This window comes from Xyrauchen texanus, chromosome 27, assembly GCF_025860055.1.
Source record: "Xyrauchen texanus isolate HMW12.3.18 chromosome 27, RBS_HiC_50CHRs, whole genome shotgun sequence".
NCBI classification, from domain to species: Eukaryota; Metazoa; Chordata; class Actinopteri; order Cypriniformes; family Catostomidae; genus Xyrauchen; species Xyrauchen texanus.
This window is the reverse complement of record NC_068302.1, coordinates 32,489,382-32,510,744: the sequence shown is the minus strand read 5'-3', so window position 1 is coordinate 32,510,744 and position 21,363 is coordinate 32,489,382. Positions and strand designations below refer to the sequence as shown.

At 36.6% G+C, this 21,363-nt stretch overlaps 2 protein-coding genes across 3 annotated transcripts in view; one reads left to right on the top strand and one right to left on the bottom strand.

The window, feature by feature from the left end:
* The window catches only part of LOC127620928 (formin-binding protein 1-like), a 78,083-nt gene extending 60,294 nt beyond the window's left edge, over positions 1-17,789 (top strand). The window contains exons 5-15 of one of the 2 annotated variants that reach the window (XM_052094284.1): positions 256-318; positions 2,090-2,194; positions 2,413-2,541; positions 3,467-3,613; positions 5,751-5,954; positions 9,639-9,748; positions 9,900-10,032; positions 10,512-10,606; positions 10,822-10,964; positions 12,780-12,938; positions 14,809-17,789. In XM_052094284.1, the coding sequence (XP_051950244.1) occupies positions 256-318; positions 2,090-2,194; positions 2,413-2,541; positions 3,467-3,613; positions 5,751-5,954; positions 9,639-9,748; positions 9,900-10,032; positions 10,512-10,606; positions 10,822-10,964; positions 12,780-12,938; positions 14,809-14,816 (1,296 nt within the window). In that variant the 3' untranslated portion in view covers positions 14,817-17,789. Of the gene's footprint in view, positions 1-255; positions 319-2,089; positions 2,195-2,412; positions 2,542-3,466; positions 3,614-5,750; positions 5,955-9,638; positions 9,749-9,899; positions 10,033-10,511; positions 10,607-10,821; positions 10,965-12,779 lie in introns of both variants that reach the window. The other variant, XM_052094283.1, reaches the window with a different exon arrangement.
* Positions 17,790-18,799: 1,010 nt separating this feature from the next.
* LOC127621488 (breast cancer anti-estrogen resistance protein 3 homolog) overlaps positions 18,800-21,363 on the bottom strand; it is a 108,528-nt gene continuing 105,964 nt past the window's right edge. Inside the window, 3 exon segments of the mRNA XM_052095119.1 lie at positions 18,800-19,567; positions 20,632-20,838; positions 21,116-21,227. Coding sequence (XP_051951079.1) covers positions 19,392-19,567; positions 20,632-20,838; positions 21,116-21,227 — 495 coding nt within the window. The 3' untranslated portion in view covers positions 18,800-19,391.

The following is a 21,363-nucleotide window of genomic DNA, read 5'->3' as shown; positions in this document are numbered from 1 at the left end:
TACAGGACTTGAAGTATCTGCTGCTAATGTCTTGGTGCCAGATACCACAGGACACCTTCAGGGGTCTTTTGGAGTTCATGCCTCGGCGGGTCAGCACTGTTTTTGCAACTCACGGAGGAACAACAGCATATTAGGCAGGTGGTCATAATGTTTTGACTCATCAATGTATACACCTGAGTGACACCGCAATTCTGCCCGCTCTGGTACAGCTCCAGGAAAGAAATTTTGTTTGTTGCTCTTGTGTCTATTCAACAGCACCTCCAGGAGGGGAGAAGGACCCAGCAGCATTTGGACCAGTGCTGGAAACACATGGATAATGTGAGTAATTTCATATTGTTTATGTTTGTGCATGTTAGCTGCACAGCTTTCAGGGATATACACTATTCAGAATTGATTTGATAATGCCTTTTAAGTTCCCGTTAGAATTAAATTTGAACTGAGGAAGCAAACAGGATGCAGAATTTTATATTGAAATTAAATGGGTTGAAATTGATACAAATTACTATAACTGCTGTGAGTTTAGATTTAATAATATTCTTAACAATAATACATTTATATTGTTAAATCAGCATTGATTAATAATGTAATCATGCACACAGCATATGGAGTGCTCCCAGGAACATTATATTAGATGCATATTAATAGATTAGATTATGATCATTATCATTATCATTACCTAAAAACAATGATGGACATTTTGTGGTAAAAATAATTTTGTGATAGCCGTATGAATGATGACATTATTGAATTATGTTTAGAAATGGATGTCTAATCTGTTGAAAAAAACAAAAAAAACGTTCTACTGTACATATTAGGGAATATATAGACATAATTAGTCAAATGTATTATGTAATTATTAATGTCTTGTTGCAAAACAAATGAACATCATTGAAAATTAGTGGTCAACCAACATGAGTTTTATTTAATTGTGGATATCCAGGGAGCAGGGTGGCCAATAGGCCAATATTATAATGCAGATATATCACACATTTTCATATGATACTAAATGGCATATACATAAAATGGCAAAATAATGGTTTATCTTGGTTTCTGTTTAGTTATCGCATTTTAAAAATTAGTTTGAACAAAGAAATTGTTAATACCTAAATAACAACAGCACATGCAGTGGTCCAACAACCACAGATTGTATGTGCCCTTTAGCATTAGCAGTATCATTTTCTCACAAAAAGACATGTACATACACAGTACACAGTGAATATACCTTTTACTTATTTTCACTTTCACTCTTGTTTAGATTCAATTAGAGCTATATATTGGTTAACCACTATGTAAACTTAATTGCAATTCATTAAATTATTTTTTGCTGTCGTTCCTATTCAAATTCCAACTTCCTGTGGGATGTACCTAACTTGATTCAAATTCAAACCCATGAATTAAAAAATAAGTACATTTTTAAATTCTGAATGTGACAGTTGTGTCTGTGCAAGTGTGGGTGACCGAATCATAACCTTTCCTCCAGCTGTGACCTGGGATCCAGATATACAAGATCCAGATGATTTTATTGTGTATTTGTTTGTTTGTACAAAACAGAAGAAAGTGACAAAAACTGCAAAACAGAATGTGGTTGACTAGGCACAAATGCAAAGCCTCATATTATCAAGTTCTTATTCTTTCCATTCCCTCCATCTCTCAAATTCATACCCTGCACTGCATTCCTGCATCCTGTAAGGCTCGATTATTTTTGCAGCTTTATGGTTGCTGTGGGCTCAAGCCAGCAACAGCTGAATCTGGCATTGAGAATGATCATGTCGTAATAACAGAAGTATTTTTCTTTCTTGCATTGTCACCAAATGAAACACAGATGCTCTGGAAGCTGTATCGCAAATTTCATAATCACTCTTGCTCTTTCTTGTTTTTTTTGTAAATGTATCTGTATTTATGTTGCTACTAGATCAAACCCTGTCAGTTTTTATGTCCTTTTACGAAGGAAGATGACTTATGCATACAGTAAGTAGTACTGCAGGAAATGCATCATGTCTGTATTTAGAGCCCTGTCTGTGCATGCGTGTGTGTGTATGCTAGACGTGTGTCACTCGTCACACTTCTTTTGCCTGTGTGGATTTAACAGAGTAAAAAGAAGTTTGAACGAGAATGCAAAGAGGCTGAGAAATCACAGATGATGTACGAGAGGTTGGACAACGATGTCAACGCCACAAAATCAGATGTGGAAAAGGTATGTGGTGTTCTCTCTTTCTGTGCAACACATCTTCTTGATAAATAATTGAATGTCATTGTCTTAATTGAACAAACATGAAGTATTTATTGTACTTAAGATAAGTATTGCAAAACAGCATTTGATTGCAATTTTTGGCCAAATGGTGTAGTAGTCCTGAGGCCTGAACTGTATTCCAGAAGTATTAGTAATATAGATGACCATTCTCACCTTCTTAGGCAAAGTCCCAGCTGTATCAGAGACAACACATGGTGGAGGAGAGCAAGAATGAGTATGCGGCCCAGTTGCAGAACTTTAACAGTGAACAGTGGAAGCACTTCAATGTGGTCATTCCTCAGATATTCAAGGTGAGACTTGTCTGTAACACTCTACACCCTACACAGTGTTAGATATAAATTAATCCCCGGTATGATTTTTACTTTATCTTTCAAATGAAATGGGTTTTCAGTGAATTCAATAAAGGGTCAATTTACATATTATACATATATAAAATTAGTTTTTTAAATGGTATTTTTGTACATAAATCATATTTTTATAAATATTTTATTTACCCATTTTTATTTTATGTTAAAAGTGTACTAAAGAAAAAAGAAATTAGTACTAATTAGTAATTTTATAATTATTTTATTTAGTATTTATTTCATTATATTAAATTAGATGATTTTAGCTATATATGCAGTGTATAATGTCTCATTTAGCCAGCAGCCATATCCCCCTGTAGCTAAAGACTGGTTGCCTTCTGAAGTAAAGCAGGGCTTAGCCTGGTCAGTACCTGAATGGGAGACCTCCTGGGAAAACTGAGGTTGCTGCTGGAAGAGGTATTTTGGAGTCCAGCAGGGGGTGCTCACTCGGTGGACTCTAGGTTCTGATGGTAAAAAGGCGCCGTCCTTCAGATGAGATGTTAAACCGAGGTCCTGACTTGCTGTGGTCATTAAAAATCCCAGGACAGTTCTCGAAAAGAGCAGGGATGTATCCCTGGTGTCCTGGCCAAATTCCTCCCATTGGCCCTTATCAATCATGGCTTCCTAATAATCCCCATCCATTAAATGGCTGTATCACTCTACTCTCTCCTCTCCACCAATAGCCGGTGTGTGGTGAGCGTACTGGCGCACTATGGCTGCTGTCACATCATACAGTGGATGCTGCACATTGGTGGTGGTTGAGAAGAGTCCCCTTGTAAAGCGCTTTGAGTGTAGTGTCAGAAAAGCGCAATATAAATGTAACATTCGTTGATTTTTTTATATTGTGTAACTTCCCGCTGTGTGTTTATAGAACCTACAGGACATGGATGAGCGTCGGACTGTTAAGTTGGGGGAGACGTACAGGACTTTTGCTGAAGTGGAACGAAGAGTCATTCCCATTGTCTCAAAATGTCTGGAGGGCATGGTGACCGCTGCTAAGAACGTGGATGAGCGCAAGGTAAGTGGTACACTCCCACAAGTAACACGCTATGCTCCAATAGGAACACAAGGGAATGTGCTGTACTTCAACCTGGGGTCATTTTGCACCATGATCCATCATGGTAGCTATGTTCCACTACACTGATGAGATAAAAAGAGAGTAACTGAAACGGCGAATGGGTGGGAGGAAGTGAAGGAGTGAATGGGAGGGAAGAAAGGAAGAAAATGTTGCATGTGGCGCCACAACCACTGATTTATATTTTTTAAAGGTATAGTTCACCCAAAAATTTAAATTCCTCATCATTTACTCACGCTTTTGCCATCCCAGATTTGTATTGCTTTCTTTCTTCAACGGAACACAAACGAATATTTTTAGAAGAATATCTCAGCTTTGTAGGTCCATATAATTCAAGTGGATTGTTCAGCACTTAAAAGCTCCAAAAAGCACAGATAATCAAAGTTAAAGTACGTCCATGAGAGAACTCTGTTCACGCTGCTTCTGACGTGATGTTCCAGTCCCAATTTTGGTTAAACGATTCCATTTAATGAGTATTACTTGGTACTTTTGAGGAAGTTCCATATAATTTATCCTCACTATATTGTACCATATATTACAATATAAAATTTAATTTTAACAAAACTGGTTAGTATTGTACTGTGTTAAGTCATGTTTATTTTAAGTCATATATGGCCAAAACCAATCATTCGTGATTCAGTAAGTGAGTCAAATGTTAACTGCTTTGACTATTTAGACATTTGTGAATCATTTTGACCATTTCATTTAAAAGCTCCTAAGAGTCAATGTGTTCACTAAATGGAGTACACTGGCCATGCTTTATGGATTGTCATTACATGTGAGTGAGGACAACACACTAGATAGACGTGTTGTCCATTTATTTTTGCATTGTATTATTTTGCAGCACCCACACTTTCACATTTATACTGCAAGCTCAAAATGTAACATCATAAAGCATAATTTATTTTCCCTTGGTTTAGTGAATTCACTAGTGTTTTATCTGCATACGAATTTAGACCTTCAAGTAGTTAACACAATTGAATGTCAATCATTAGTTATTTTTTTTTTTTTTTAATGGAACAGATTCTGAATATGTACTGGTTGTCGATTCCCAAACCCTACTGATCTTGCCCAGTCTCTAGTTTTATTTTTCAGTCCTGTTTTTGCTCTTTCACTCTGTTCCCTGACTCACCATTGGTCAGCACTTGTCCTGCCCAGCTTAAATCTTAGTTCCACTATTTAATTAATGACCCAATTGAGTTTTCTGTTCTATTTGTGAGCTTTACTGTGCGTTGTTATGGGATTTCCTAACGCCCGCTCCACGAGTCTCATAGAGGCTGTTAAACTGATGTCGTGAAGCCAGAGCTCTTTTGTAATCTTTTGTGTAAACTCCACACCCTCAACAAACATTCTCGTCTCAGACCAGCTGACCATCCTCTATCATCCCACAGTTTACCAACTTATATTTCTCACTTTCCTTCTCATAATATGGGAAATGAATGCCTTTTATATAATACCGTTGTATTCTGTGAAATTGTACCTTTTTTTGTTAAGCAATGGGTAACCACTTCAAGATCTGATGCGTATCGCAATATGTCACGATCCAGTATAATGCAATGGATCACAATATCATAGTTGGATTGTGAGCAAAACTGAGACAAATATGCATGATCCTGCATTTCCGTGAAAGAAAGAGTGAAACGTCTCAGACTGCACTGAGAAATATTTGTTTAGGGGATGTAATATATAACTGCCCTGGTGTTGTGATATAGTGATTAAAGCTATGGGCTGTTAACCTGGATCTATGCCATCATTGTGCCTGTAATAAGTGTACTAAAATTCACTTTAGATAAACAATTTGCTTTGTCTACTTGCTTATATTATTGATTCCATGTTAAAGAAAGTTGCAATTATCTTAACAAAGAGCTCAAGATGCTGATAAAGTCCTAAAGATTAATTATCAACTGGCAATAAGGTAACTAAAATCATTGTGAGCATGCAGAATTTACTGTTGCAGTGCTCTGTGCAATATATAAGTGTTCAGGCAAAAGGGTTATTTTCATTTTATAATCAAATGTACAATGTATGATACTTGATCTTTACTCTTAAAAAAAAGGTTAAATCTGTTTTTATCCCACAGGATTCTGCAATTGTAGTGGAGTCCTTTAAGTCTGGATTTGAGCCCCCTGTTGACTTCCCTTTTGAGGACTTCAGTCAGAACATCCAACGAACAGGGTCAGATAGCACCATCGGGACCCCAAAAACAGAGGGAGGCAAACCAGACCCCAAAATCGCGATCAGCAGGACCAAAAACAAACTTTGGCTTTTTGGGAAGAAGCCCAAGGTGAGGTTCACACATTCTTTGATTGATGTGAATTTTATGTAATTTTATTTCAGCTTATTTCAATTTATGGCTCATGCGCTCAGGATAGGTAATAAATGAAAACCCACATCTGTGCTAGTCTTTCTACTTTGGCTTGTATGAATAGTCAAAATTGATGACGTTTGGTAAAACTTTAACTTATGCATTCACAGCTCTACTGTCAGTACCTACATGCTACCTGACCTTTCATGTCTTTTTAAAAACATGTCACTTCATGTTTTCCCTTCCCTTGACAGTAGTTCTTGTTTTTACAGACCATTGATTTGGAAGGTATGAATGTTGAAACTCGCTAGGAACTGACCCATGTTTTTATAGATGCATATACGGATGAAAATATCAATGGGGTAATAGGTCAATAATACAATGCGATTGGAAAAAGACATGAGGGTAGAAATACCTGATGAAGTATGGTTACATGTCGGGGAAACTCAATGCTCCACTACTCACTCACTGATTTGAAGAGATTTTGGTTGGAAGAGTTTGATTCGATTTTTTATAACGCCAAAGCTGAAAAATAAGTTCACCGGGATTCAGCACCCTTGCTGGAGGGAGATGTGGTTCATTTCAAGTTGACTCAGCCCACATTTTTTTGGTAATGTCCACATATTCAACAATTTTGGGTAAAGGTGGGGCAAGTAATAAAGGTGGGGAATATGGTAGCAATGGAGGAGAATGGGTTCCTGGTATCTTCACGTATAATTCTTATGTCTTTTGCAGTTAATTTGCGCCTTTTCTCCATGCGTTTTTTTCGCCCCATTTGACTATTCGCAACAAAATGTTTGATTGTCCGGTGGTCACGTCTTAATAGTTTAGCTATTTCAAGAGAATTGTATCCGTCTGAAAGGCATTTTACAATATTTGACTTTCAGTGTGAGTTAAATCTCTTTTTACCTGAGGTAATGAAGCTGCCTAATAATTATGCACACCTTGATATAAGGTGTTAGTCACTTTCGCCACACCCTGCCTCATTACACAAATACATGCCACCTGAAAATGATTGAATCCAATAAGCATTCAAGTTTATGTGATTTGGAGTTGGTTTGGAGCATGGAAATAATGATAAGATCAGAATACTCACTTATAATTGGGCTTGCAGTGTATATTGCAAAATTACAATTCATGTCTTTAGGAGTTAAAACTTTTTTAGTTGGGAAAAAATGACTGAGTACACCTTTAAAAGGTCTTACAATTTATTTAATTAAATATGCAGATACCCCAAGTTGTCTTTTAACTTGCTGGCAAACAAACATGGTTTTGAATGTTTGTTTGTTTGTTTGTTTACTTGTTTGGTTATTCACTCAACATTAATCTTGTTGTCCCAGCTTCCCCATCCATCCCACCCCCACCCCTCCCAAGTTTTCCCTCTGGCCATTTCCAGCCTCCTAAATTCAATACTGAGCGGATAGCTAACCGTCTGTCTGAAATGAGAATCACAAAAGCTAAGATCCCGTCCTTCCGAGCTTTGAAAAAAAGGGTAAGAGTTGGTCTGTGGTCAGCGTGTGTGGGTTTGCAGTGATTTTGAAGTTATCGCATGCGCTTGGGCCGGTTTCTCTCACCCTAGGTTAAGCTAATTCCAGCACACAAGGAAACAATTAATCTGTAAAAATTACTAAAGATTGTTGTTGAGTAAAGGAATAAGGCTTTATCTGGTTCCAAGGAGCTGTGCCCACGATTTTGGCGATGGGGTAAAATGGAGAGTTGGCATTTTCGCAAAAAGCCTTAGAACAAGGTGGAGTTTATGTTGGCTGGGTGCTGTTTCTTTTTCTTTCTTTTTTTTTTTTTTTTTAATGCAATAAAAATTTATGAATTTGCATGCTATTGAAGACATTTTCATTTCTCTAAATATGCATTCACACTGACTGAGTTTTAAAGGGGTTGTTTACTGAAAAAGTTTAAATTCTGTCAGCATTTACCCTCCTTTGTGTCTTTCCAAATCTGAATGACTTTCTCTCTTACCGTATGCTGAACACAAAATATATGTTCTCTGAACATTCACTTTCATTGCATCTTTTTTTTTTCTATACAAAGAAAGTGAGTGGTGACAGGCTTTTGTGTTAAACAGAAGAAAGAAGAAAGTAATACATGTTTGAAACAACATGAGGGTTAGTAGTGACAGAATTGTCTTTTTTTTGTGAACTATCCCTTTAATCACTGCTGCTTGTCAAACTATGCAAATAAAATTGCAATCTTTTTGATAGTAGCCATACTCCGCTCAGCTTTGCATCGACAACGGTCACTTGTCACCCCAATTCAGCAGCTGTCATTGAAAATTAATTACTTTTGGGTACGCTTGCAACTGCAAATCACTGTTAGTGTGACCGCTCCTTTAAACAGAATTGAAGATGGGAACATAGGATATAGATTGACAAACATGACAGGTCCCAGTCGTCTGGAAATGCACTGTTTAGTCTAGAAACAACACTGTTTTTAATAAATCTCTTGAAGATATTTAAAATCCTGAACTGCAATTAAACTGTTTTGCATACAACAGCTGATTGTTTATGTATTATATGCCAAACAGATTTTGTTCAGGAAATTTTTTTAACATGCAGCTGTGGATCTCTTTAAAGAGGACACACTCATCTAAGTCATTTACGTTATATGCAAGTAGTCCCACCCCAAAATACACAGTTTTGTGAGGGCGCAAATAGTCTTTCACTGATTTTTTACGTTTGTGAATCGACATTTGAACAATCCAAAAACAGCTTTTCTGAAATCTCACAATCTTTTCTTTTGTTTCCTCCATATATTCTTGGTTTATTTAGCTAAGTGTCAGTAGTAAACTCACTTAATGTTTGCATATTGGCAGAGTTACCATAGAAACATATTGGAGTGCTGTCATTGTTTGAAGCATCTGTTGTGGTGGTAACCCTAACACCCTACTATCACCCGTAATAATGAATTGTCCAAGAAGTTCAGATTAGCTGATGGCCTACTTCTGTAAAATGCAGCTATATTATAGCAGTTCTTCTTTTAGCTTGTAGTTAATAACTTGGATTAAATGAAAGTGTTGAAAACAAAGTTGAGGTTGTGAGGTATGAGGCTGGTTGAGGTTTATGACCTCCAAAACTTCTCGTTTATGGTGTATTAACCATGTTGTACTCGCATGAACTCGGACGGGCTTCGGCCAAGGCTTGGGTTGTCCCGATGATGTCCTTCTGTGTGATCATGTGACTAAAATCATCAGTCAAAATGTAATTGGTTGACTGATGTTGATGGGCGATTTGTTGTCTTTGTTCTAACTGCTCAGTGGTCGTTAAAGCTGGTAAGTTTTGATGCTGTGTGTTTTGGACTGCTGTAGAATAGATATGCTTATGTTTTGAGAGTAGATTTTGTGTGTTTAGTTATAGGATTGTTTTTTTTTTCTTTTAGCTTCCAAAGCTTAGAGATGCTTTAACTGCAACAAAAAAAAAGAAATTGTGTTGTGCTGCTTAAAGATGTCTTTCTCATAGTGTGGGTTCATGTTTTATAAAGTTTGGATTGAACTGCAATTGCAAAATTGGAATGTTTGCAAACAAATTGGCCGTTACACTCTGGGAAGGACATCATTCTAAAAAGTGAGTCTGAGAACTGTAGCTGCGTGAGTTTGTATAGTTGTTCATTGAGACATCTTTGCATCCCAACCAATAACCTATATTTGTACAGGCACCAACACTTGAGGATCTCAGCCACCTTCCTCCTGAACAGAGACGCAAAAAACTTCTACAGAAGATTGATGAGCTAAACAAAGAACTACAGAAAGAAATGGACCAAAGGTAGACCAAGAAGTGCCCCACTCCTTTTCAGTTCTCACTTTCTTTATATAACCTAGCAGTCACAAAAGTTTGAAATGAAGAGTTAAACCAATTAAAGCCTGTTAAATGGCTAGAGAATAATATCTCAAAATAATAATTGTCCTTGTCGCAGAGATGCTCTAAACAAGATGAAGGGTGTCTATGAGAAGAATCCACAGATGGGGGATCCTGGAAGCCTCCAGCCTAAGATTTCAGAGACCATATGCAACATGGAAAAACTACGCTCAGAGATCCATAAAAATGAGGTAACTTTCCCAGAGGAGCGACTCGTTGTTACAGTCTAATAAGGAAGCAAAGCCTCCGGATATGGTCTTCTGGATATATCTGACGTAAAACAGCTGAGCGCCACTGTGTGCCAGCACCATCTGGTGGAGGAATGGATATAAAGCATTACAATGCGAGTTTTCACATTCAAATATAGAAAAAGTTTTTCATATTTTATTATTTGTTTATTTTATTAAACATTTGATAAAAATTGGCTTTTTTTTACATGGTCAGTTGCAAAAAAAATTAATTTAAATGGTTGGTCGGTTTGTGTCCTAGAAATATTGCAGAATTTTAAATATTTATTTTTCATTTTACATCATAATATTTATTTGTTGTAAATTTGTCAATTCTAAAACTTTTCCAGGATTAAATAAGATATTGATTTTGGAACTTTGGACTTTGGAACCCCACTGTATTTAGAAACAAATTGCTCTTTTCCTATCTGTCTCTATCACAGTCTTGGCTAGCAGAGGTTGAAGGGAAGCATGGTTCGCGTAGTGAGCGGCCGTCCAGTGCAGATGTGAACCACCATGCACCCCAAGGCAGAGAGAGGTCTGTATATCCTGATTACATTATCTGCATTCTGAACACAGAAAGACTCTAATATACAGGCATCCATTTTAAGGATGCCTAAACTGTTTGTAAACCCATGCTTAGAAGAGTTGTTGAGCTGTTCCTGCTGTTCTGCACATTGTTTGTAAATGGAAATGTGTAGAAAGGCAGTGAAAGCCATGTTTGTTTTCTCTGTGGTATATTCTGTATTATAGTCCTGAAGGCAGTTACACAGATGATCACAGTCAGGAGCATCGGGCTCCACCTCAGCCAGATCCACATGATTTTGACGACGAGTTTGACGATGACGATCCTCTCCCAGCTATTGGCCACTGCAAAGCTCTCTACTCTTTTGATGGTAATAAAATAGCTTGGTTAAACAAGTTAAAAAGAGAATGTCCTTGTTCTATTTCACCTCAAAATAGAAAGGAATTTTTAGCTTTAAAAAAATTAAGCCTGTTTTTAATTCAATTAAGATTATTTGTATTGTGACATTTCTATGACAATTTGCAGATTTTTCCCCATATTCTCTTTACATTAATGTGAATAAATGCCATTCTCATTATTATCTTATGCAAAGTTATTTTCAGTGATATAACGTATATAATCACTAAGTATTTTGCACTTACAACAACAAAAAAATGATAAATACAGTATATTCCTTGTCTGTCTTCAGTGCAAGCTGTTATACTACTCCAGCAACTTTGAGAACAAGAGCAGTGCGATACTGAAGATATTGTTGACAAATTGCGTGCTGTGTTCCTTGTTTGTAAGTCGCTTTGGATTAGTCTGCCAAAAGACATTAGTAATTTTTGTTATATTGCCTTAAAATTATGCTGATTTTAAATTAAAACAATATATTTTGAATTTTTCTTTAATCATTGTATTATGGTAGTATTTTTTAGTAATGGCAGTATTAAAAGTATTTTTTTAGTTTAGCCCTTTATTTAAAAAAGTTTATTAAAATATTACAAAAAAACTACTGTCTTTTGTAGGTATCATTTTAAAGCTTAAAAGCTGTACTTTAAAATGTATTTAGGTATTATGACCAAAATTGAACAAGTGCTTCGAAATTTGCAGACAAATCAGAAGTGTTCCGTTTTGATAATATGTTAATAATTTTGCACTGCACGTTTTTTTTATAATTGATAAAAACATCAAACTGATCAAATAGCCATGTGTCATGTGCCTTTGTAAAGCTTTAAAAGAGTAGAATACAAATAGCCTATTTGGTTTACTTATAGAAAAAAATATAGGGAGTAATAGCTAATATGTCTATGACATACATGTTACATGTAAAAAGCTGTTGCTTATATGCCACGTTTCCACTTATATCTTCATAAAAAATAAATATAAATCACATAAAATATCACATACCATTACTCAGAGGCTACATATCACAGACTCAATGATGGCTCAAATGACACAGAATGGAACTGAATGAGATCTTGTTACTCATGCCTGCATGCTTTGAAAACATGCAGGCATACCTTTAGTCATTGTTGTGTAATTAGTTCTTATGCACAATTATAATGTTTTATTTGTTTAGAGGCTTATGAACTCCAAGGTAAATTATTTTTGTAATGCTATAACTTTTGTTTGCTTTGTTGTATCAACACATTTGTACTTGTTTGATTGAGAGCAAAAAAAGCAGTTTTTTAGAGCTACCTTATTTATACCCCAAGATATACTTTATAAAGTACAAATCAGAAAAATAAGAAAAATGGTTTTTTTTTTTTTTCTTCAGCAGACTTCTTAGGCAGAGTCTTAGAATTTATCATAATCTGTATCATTAAAAAATGTATACCAAACACTCGATCCTTGTTTTTTATTTTAATTTATTAAATAAATAAGCCTTAAATTTTGGTATACCACTGAAAAAGAAAATCTTTGAAAATACCCTCAGAGCTTAAGATTAAACAAAAAATTGTAAAATGTGCAGATGCATTATGAGGATTTAGGTGGAAAATGTGCTTAACTGTCATGAAAATAATGTCACAATTCAAAAAATTCATAATTATTTGTAATTATAATTATTTAAAAAAAGACATGTTTACAGTAAAGTTTATAAATACATATTATACTGCATTTCTGATGGCATAGCCAATAGGCTTTAATCAAAATGTGTTCTCTTCTTGTTAAGGTGCTAAAACAGAAGTGTGTGTTTCTTTAGGTTCTAACGAGGGCACATTGGTGATGAATGAGAACGAGGTGCTGTATGTCATAGAGGAGGATAAAGGTGATGGATGGACACGGGTTCGCAAGCAGAACGGGGTTGAGGGCTACATCCCCACATCCTATGTGGAGATCACACTGGAGAAAAACAGCAAAGGTGCGGTCACCTACATATGACAACACCCACAGCAGCATCACCTAGTTATGACATCACACTTGGGGAAGCAGGTGTAAGACATCAAGTGCAGATTGGCTGACTACCATATGCTTCTGTTCACTGTGTGAGCCCAAAAGACAATCACACACAAACACACTTTAAGTGACTGTGTTGCTTCAACACTGTGACTTTGCTGCAGTGGATTAAAGATGAAGCTACTTTCCTAGTAGGACTGTAGAGATTTGTATTGCTTTTTATTTAATTTTTGTGCTCTGCACTGTTAACATTTTTTATTTTTTTATCATCTCAGAATACTTAGAGAAAAAAAAAAAAAACATTTGAAAAGTTGGCGATTTTGTTCAGTTTTGTTCCGAGTTAATCTGCTCATTATAATAATGAGATAACCTGTCACACTTCAGTCAGCTCTTTAATGTTGAGATTTATGTATGTTTGTTTGTTTGTATGTATACATGTTGAAACTAAATTACACTTTTCTCTGAGCCTCTCTTCACTGTTTTATACAGTCCAGTTCTATTTACTGTTCATTTTTACGCAGTGTCATTTGTTTGCCGTTAAATTACCTTGATTATTTTTATTTTTTTTAAACTCCCCTTTTCTCATCTGGCATGCCCAATTCCCATTGCTTACTTGGTCCTCATGGTGGCGCGTTTACTCACCTCAATCTGGTGGCAGAGGACATGTCTCAATTGCCTCCACTTCTGAGATAGTCAGCCCACACATCTTGTCACGTGAATTGTTTTGCATGAAACCACGGAGACTCATAGTATCTGGAGGCTCATGCTATTCCCCACGATCCACACACAACTTACCACATGCCCCATTGAGAGCAAGAACCACTAATCGCGACCACAAGGAGTTACCCCATGTGACTCTAACCTCCCTAGCAACCGGGCCAATTTGGTTGCCTAGGAGACCTGGCTGGAGTCACTCAGCATGCCCTGGATTCAAACTCATGATGGTAGTCAACTTGAATACTCGCTGAGCTACCCAGGCCCCCAAATTACCTTGATCTTAACGGCAGACCTGTTTTGGTTGCAAATAAACTTTTCCTGCAGGGTGCCACTCCTCTCTTTAAGCTTTTAGTGGCACATCTTAATTGCTTTTTTATGTGTAACCCAAGGTTAAAAGCATAGAATCAAAAGATCATGTTTCTTCAAAGAAAATCCACTGTAATAATTGCTTTAAGGTGCACTCAGTAATTTATTCCTCATTAAAAATGTTTAACTCCTCAAGACATGAATTGTAAGTTTGCAATATATGTAGAAAATCATGGCCACTCACATTAAAATGTAGACTCCAGTCATATCAGTAACCTTCTAAAAAGCTGTTTTATTCTACATGGAGAGGGTCCACCCATGGGGGCTGCCATGTTATAATAACATAACCAGCCAAATACTACTCACTCAATCTCAGTGACCGTTGAGATTACAATGTACAATGTCATCTTAAACCAGGGCTGTTGCAAGGAATTCTGGGCCTCCTGACTGTATATTCCTCTGGGCCCCTTACCTATTAAAAAAAATCAGTTTTGAATTTGTTGTGGGCCCCCCTGGACATTTGGGCACCTAGAATCATTACCACCTTTCACCCCACTAGCTACAGCCCTGTCTGAAATGGAAAAATATTGATTTTTAAATTATGCTGCATTCAAGCCGTGAGGTGTCAGTGTATGTCCAAGATGACACAAAGACAAAAGTTACTAAGTGCACCTTTAAATTGAGAGCAGCACTTAATTTATTTGGCTGTCTCACCAGCGTCCTCTATGATTGTGGAGGTGAATCTCTTTTTCTGGCCAGTGCTTCTGGAACTGTCTATGATTCTGTCCTTTCTTCTCTCTCTATGGCTACAGGTTCCTGATGGGATGAATGGGGTTCTGTGGTGTTTGGTGGAACGGGACCCATTGCTGTGGGTCTGTTAGTGGCGGTTTTGGGGGGGGGGATTAAGACTTTAGGCGAGGCTTTAGGGTTGGGTTGGGGCAGGTTGCATGTTTGCATGCTGTTTGTGTCATGAGTATTAACATCATTCCATTGCAGCAATGTTCAAGGTATAACTGGCTGTGCAGGAAGGGTGGGAGGGGCAAATGTGAGAGACACCCTGAGCAATAATGAAGGCGGAACAGAGTTGTATGAAACCCAAAAGGTGTTATTGCCTGGCATTAACATTTGCACTCCATTTCAACAGTTATTGGAATGTTTTCCTATGCCATCTTACATGTTCTTACCCTGCACCTGCATGACCTACAGCCGTTCATTCCTCACTCTGTCTTGACCAGTTGGCCCCTTAATAGGATTTAACCACTGCTGCTAATATCTAAACACTTCTGTGATTTGTCTTGTTTGTATGTCTGTTTTGGTTGATGCATTCCATCATGAATGTTATTTTAACAATTCTGTGCAAGTCCTTGTCAAAAGCATGACCAATCAGAGAAGAAGAGACTTATGTTAGCCAAGGCCACATTGCCCACATTAACATGACAGTCCCCCCACCCCCACCCCCACCACCTACATGCCACGACCAGCAGGGGGAGCCATACACCATATAAAACAAGCAGTGAAAACACCAACGAAGATCTTTGAACATCAACCCTTCATTCAAACAAGCACCTGAATCTGTCTGGATTTCAGGTCTCTGAATGGTAACTAAAACCTACAGGGGTCTATCTGCCTCTATACACCCAAAAAAAATCCTTGTTTTTGGGCTTCCAGCTCTCTGCGGCGCATATTATTTTTTCTCCAGCAGATATTAACAAACATGCTATTGTACCATCACTGCCCTCCAACAAGGGGCCACACGTCTCCAAAATCCGATCTCAAGAGCGTGTATTTGTGAATGTGATTCTTACATATAAAACTGTGTATGCAAATGGATGCATATATGCATATGTATATACCTAGTTAGTTTTTATTATTAAACTGTATGTATTAACATTTTTATGTCAGAATGAATGTGTTTTATTTGTGACCTTTTTATGGGGTTTTCTAACCAAGCGAAATTACTTTCACAGGTTGCTTTTGAGAACTGTGCCGTTATGTCTATGTAACCAGTGCTTTGCATCTGAACACTGTTGTCAAATGGACCCTAGTCTTAACTAATGCACTTTTTACCCTGTTGCATTTGGAATATTTAGGGAGGGAACTATATCAGATGTGAATGCTAGGTTTGGAACTAATGTGTTGTACAGTGAGACTATGGTGACCGCTATATACTGGGGATTGTGTTGGAGCAAGAGCAACGGAGAAATAAATATGTGTGTCTGTTTGTCTCATTCATCCTGATTTGCTTGTTTCATGATTGATCTGATATATGTATCAATTTATTGAACAGAGTGGAACATGTACTGTAGGAATGGCTTCATGGTGCACTCAGTATTTTTTTAGCAGCAGTACATACAGTACGCAGCATAATTGAGTACACCCCATCTGAAACATAACAAATTCAGCTCTTTCTCTTTACAAATAAAATGTATATGGTGTTCATGTGTAATGTAATATTTAAGCAACTCTGGTTTATCATATACTAATGAAAAAAAGTCAATATTAAACAAGAAAAAAATATTTTCTTATCAAAATTATAAAAGACCATGCTGCAAAAATGAGCACACTGCAAAATAAAACTTGACAAAATGTTTTCTAGATCTAGTTGAGGGACATTGATCAGCAGATTATTCTTTTAATAGACGTAATTGTTTAAATTACTCAAATAGAAGTAATTGTTTAAAAAGTGTAAATGAAAAACCCATTGAATCACTCTCAGACTCAATGCTGACAACAAATGGACCACATGGGAGAGAATTGTCAAGTAAATGAATAAATAAAATGATTGAATTGCACAAAAGGGGACAATGGTACAAGAGTATTAGCAAATTACTGTTATTGAGTGAAAACACAAACAAATGTGACCGATATTCCAAAAGGATGGACTTCTGACAAGATTCCTGAAAGGTTCTTTGTGCTCATGATGAGTGATTTTTGATAACAATTGCAAAGCATGTGCCTCAGAGCTGGCAAGAGCTGTGGGAAGCCAAACAGGAGTGACTGTTTCATCTCACACATTAAGACACTATGCAAAGAAGTGGAATGCATGATGGCACTGCTGAACCCAAAGCATAAAAAAGCTTGTTTACTCTTTGCCAAGGCCCATTCTGATAAAGGTACAGAACTTTGAGAATCTATAAGATGGACTCATGAGCCCAATAGTTTTTATTTATTTTATCTGATGGAATCAAAAATACATGATATCACATGGTGAGGAGTACAGGGGGAAGCGCATGTACCTACAGTAATGTACTGCAGTGGTGGTGAAGTACTTATATAGGGATATATGAGTGCAGAATGTGTGGGGAAATAGCACTCCATTGGCATCATGAATTTACAGATGTTCTGCTAAATCTTTCTAAAAGGCATTTCTAAGTACTAAAATATTGCACACTATTTGAATTTATTCAAGAGTGTACACATTTTTGCAACCCTTAAGCAAAGCTGCCTTATGTAATTATTTTACAGATATTGATAGCATATCTTTCGATTTTGTTAAGTGTATGTTTAATACATTTAAATGTTGTAATCTTCACATGAATTGTAATGGTAATCATTTAGAAATAGAAATATATGTATGTTCAGAGGGGTTGTGCACATTTATGCTGCATACTGTAAAACCAATTATTTCTACCAAACCCTTTGTTGAAATGCATTACTTGCTATCAGCAAATGATTCTATGAGTTAAAGTATACAGAAAGAGTCTGATAATAGAGGGATTACTGGAATAAAAAAGTAGCATTTGGCTGGTCATGTGATCTCAAGGTGGTCCCCAGCAGAGTAAAATAAAATGGTTTTTAAGATACTAATATGACTGGAGTTTTCATTGCATGCAAATGTGATGTTATTCAAAAGTGATGAAAAAAAAAAGTACATTTCTTTAAGAGCAATACAGTTATTGAGTGCACCTAAAACAGCATAATAATAGGGTAGATAATAGTGAGGAACTCCTTGCATGTTCTTTGAGTTCAATTGAGTGTAATTTATTTTATTTTTTTGCTGTTCAAATTCCTAATTTTTTTATGATACTTATTAATATCACAATCTCTGCCAATCTATGCTCCCTCAAGTTTGACTTCCACAGAACATTTGACTCAAAGTAAACGAGTGCCACACCTACACTTATAATTTACACCCATCTTGCCTGCCATAAGACCGGAACAATCAAAGTATTCCTCACGTTTCCAGGTAGTACACTATATAAAATTTATATTGGCAGAGTCATCACAAAGTTGACCCTAGATTATCAGATGATAGTTTCCATACTCTCAGCATTGCCTTTAATCAAGATTGCTTGGTATTTGTAAAGGGGTTTCCCAGGTATCAACTTTTATAATATGTATTATGCAAATAAATGCAATGTAATGGAGTTTAAAGATTAAGTAAGTATGTGTGTGTATATATATATATATATAAAGTATATATAGGGTGCAAGCATACGGATTTGCAAACATAAACGTTGTTTTCAAAATAGCTTTCTGAATATGCCCCCGTCTGCCATTGTTCAAACCAAGTGATAGTCCTGCCGCCAACTCACACCACTGGTTGTGTAACATTGTTGGGGCGGGTCTCTCAAAACAAACTGCCCATTTTTATAGCGCCCCAAAAGACAGTACTTAGAGTTTTCGAGAATAACCTATGAACGGTTTACTTCTAGTTGTCTGCATATTATTGGAGAATGTATTTTAACACAAAAAGTTACATACTTCAGCTATAATATGGAAAAGGAAGAGGAAAAAAATTGATTAACAGAATTAAAAACATTTTATTAGATATATTTTTTAGAATAATTCATGTAAAGTTTATGGGTGACTATTTACAGGTCAATAATACTTATAACAATATATTTCACAAACGAACCTTTACATGCTTACACTAGTGATGATTATGTACACCATTTTTCATTTGGGATTTTTAAACAGATCAACACTGTATTGACCAATGAGCTTCATGACATTTCTAAAGACAGATCTCAGACCTTTTTACTTCCCTGTCTTCCAGCCCTGACTTTTCATAGCTCTCCATATTTGTTTAGAATATATTGCTCATGATCTCCATTTTCTATGTCAAGTGATTGACCTCATGAAGACACCTTTTTATGAAGAATTCTCTCTGACGCCTCCTTTGATGCACTTTAAAGCAAAATTGGTACCTGCCCATTTTACCAGTCATAATGTGTAGCACAACACACCTCTGGAAAGTCTATATGGAAGAAACTAATCCTCCATAGACATAAATAGCTTCCAAGTTGCAAGCTGGATATTTTGATCACGTGTGTTGACATGAACATCTTCAGCTGCTCAGGACCTTTGACGTGGCTCTATATACAGGAATTTCCATGGTTCCTTCTTGCACAGAAAGTCTACTAACGAAATATATATAGGGTGTCTCTTTATTTTAGAGTTCTGTGTGTTTGACTGGAGGTTCTAGTTTTCTGGAGAGGGCTGTGAGGATGAGTTTGAACTTGTCGTATCGCTCTGTCTGGTTCACGGCCGCTCCTCTGCTGCCCCAGAGCAGACGCAACTGGAAATCAGTCCTCAAGATCTCCATCATGTCATCATTAGGTTGGAAGTCTGGAGGGGGAGAGAAATATCATTATACTGTCAATATTGCATTTTATTGTTAAATAATAATATTATTAAATGCATAATTTAGGAAAGAAAGGTGAGCATATTGACCACAGTTAGTAAAGAATAATGTACAGTCAGCCGGGCATTACTGCAAAACAAAATCTGACAGCATGGTCAGTATCCAGACTTAAAGCGGATGTCTTGTATCACCCTTGCAGTTTTATTTTACGATAATGACCAGCTGACTGTATGTTATTCCGCTTATACATGGCTGCTTACTTAAAAGCATATATATATAAAACGTTGATTTGTGTTGAAATTGTTTTGGAGTACTATGAGAGACATGAAACTAGCACAGTGTATGAGACAAAGGTCATAAACAGTTCAGCTGTGATTATACATTATATTATATTCACTCACTGAGCACTTTCTTAGGAACACCTGTATATCTATGTATTCATGAGATTATCTAATCAGCCAGTCTTGTGGCAGGAGTGCATAAAATTAGGTAGATATGGGTCAGGAGTTTCAAATAATTTTCACATCAACCATCAGAATGGGGAAAAAATATCAGTGATTTCAACCATGGCATGATTGCTGGTGCCAGATGGGATTGTTTAAGTATTTCTGTAACTGCTGATCTCCTGGGATTTTCACACACAGCAGTCTCTAGAGTTTACTCAGGATGGTGCCAAACACAAAAAATATCCAGTAAGTGGCAGTTCTGTGGACAGAAACACCTTGTTGATGAGAGATAGGCTACAAAAGCAGAACACCACATCTGGAACTTTATTTGGACCATAGTGTTCCTACTCAAGTCATCAGTGAGTGTATATTCTATTTGTATTCCATAGAACTGTCTTAAATATTCATACTACATGGCCAATGGCTACGTGTCATTACTAGGTCTTAAATTTGTTGTAATTTCAAATTAGTCTTAATCTAAAGAGATATAAGCCTTCTATGAAATTAATCGCTATAACTATGGCTCATGACTTCCCTCAAAGAAAAGTGTCAAACATTCAAACTGAACTTCTAAATTGTCTTTTGAAATGTCCTTGGCATACCCTTTAGGATCCGCTGTGCATTGCATGTATATGTGTCCGCATTGCGTGCAACAGCACGAGCTCCCTCTAGGTGGCGGAACATGATTTCACAGCCTTGGTCATTGTTCTCCCAGACCTCCATGCCTTCGAAAGTAACTGCAGGCCGCTCCATTAGAGAGAGCAGAGGAATAAGCAACGGAACGCTGGCATTGCTCAGTGGAATTTCAGCTGAAAAGACAGAACAAGAACTTTATTGTATGTGACCTATATATAGGGCATTTAAAATGTGCTATATGGTCAAAAACTTGATCCACATGAGATAGATTTTTATTGTTAAAACGAATAGTTTACCCAATTAATAACTAACTGGAGGGGGAAATAGGTTTAGAATGATGTCAGTGTAAGTAAATAATGACAGGATTTACAGTTTATTAAGTTTAATTTCATAATAATTTATCAAAAATAATTTACTGATATTACAGTTTCAATAGTGGTCAAAACACACCGCTTCCTTCATAGAGTCCTTTGTGAAATGGTTTTAAAGATTTCTCATAAATAATGGCTGTTTGTGTATATTTCCTCCGTAAGGTAGTCCACGTATGATCCAGTCTGGTAATCTATTCATAAAAGAAAGATCAGACAGATCAAACACTTTTTCCATATATTGAACCACACACACACACACACACACACACACACACACACACACACACACACACACACACACAAGTAAAATGTCTCAGACTTGAATAA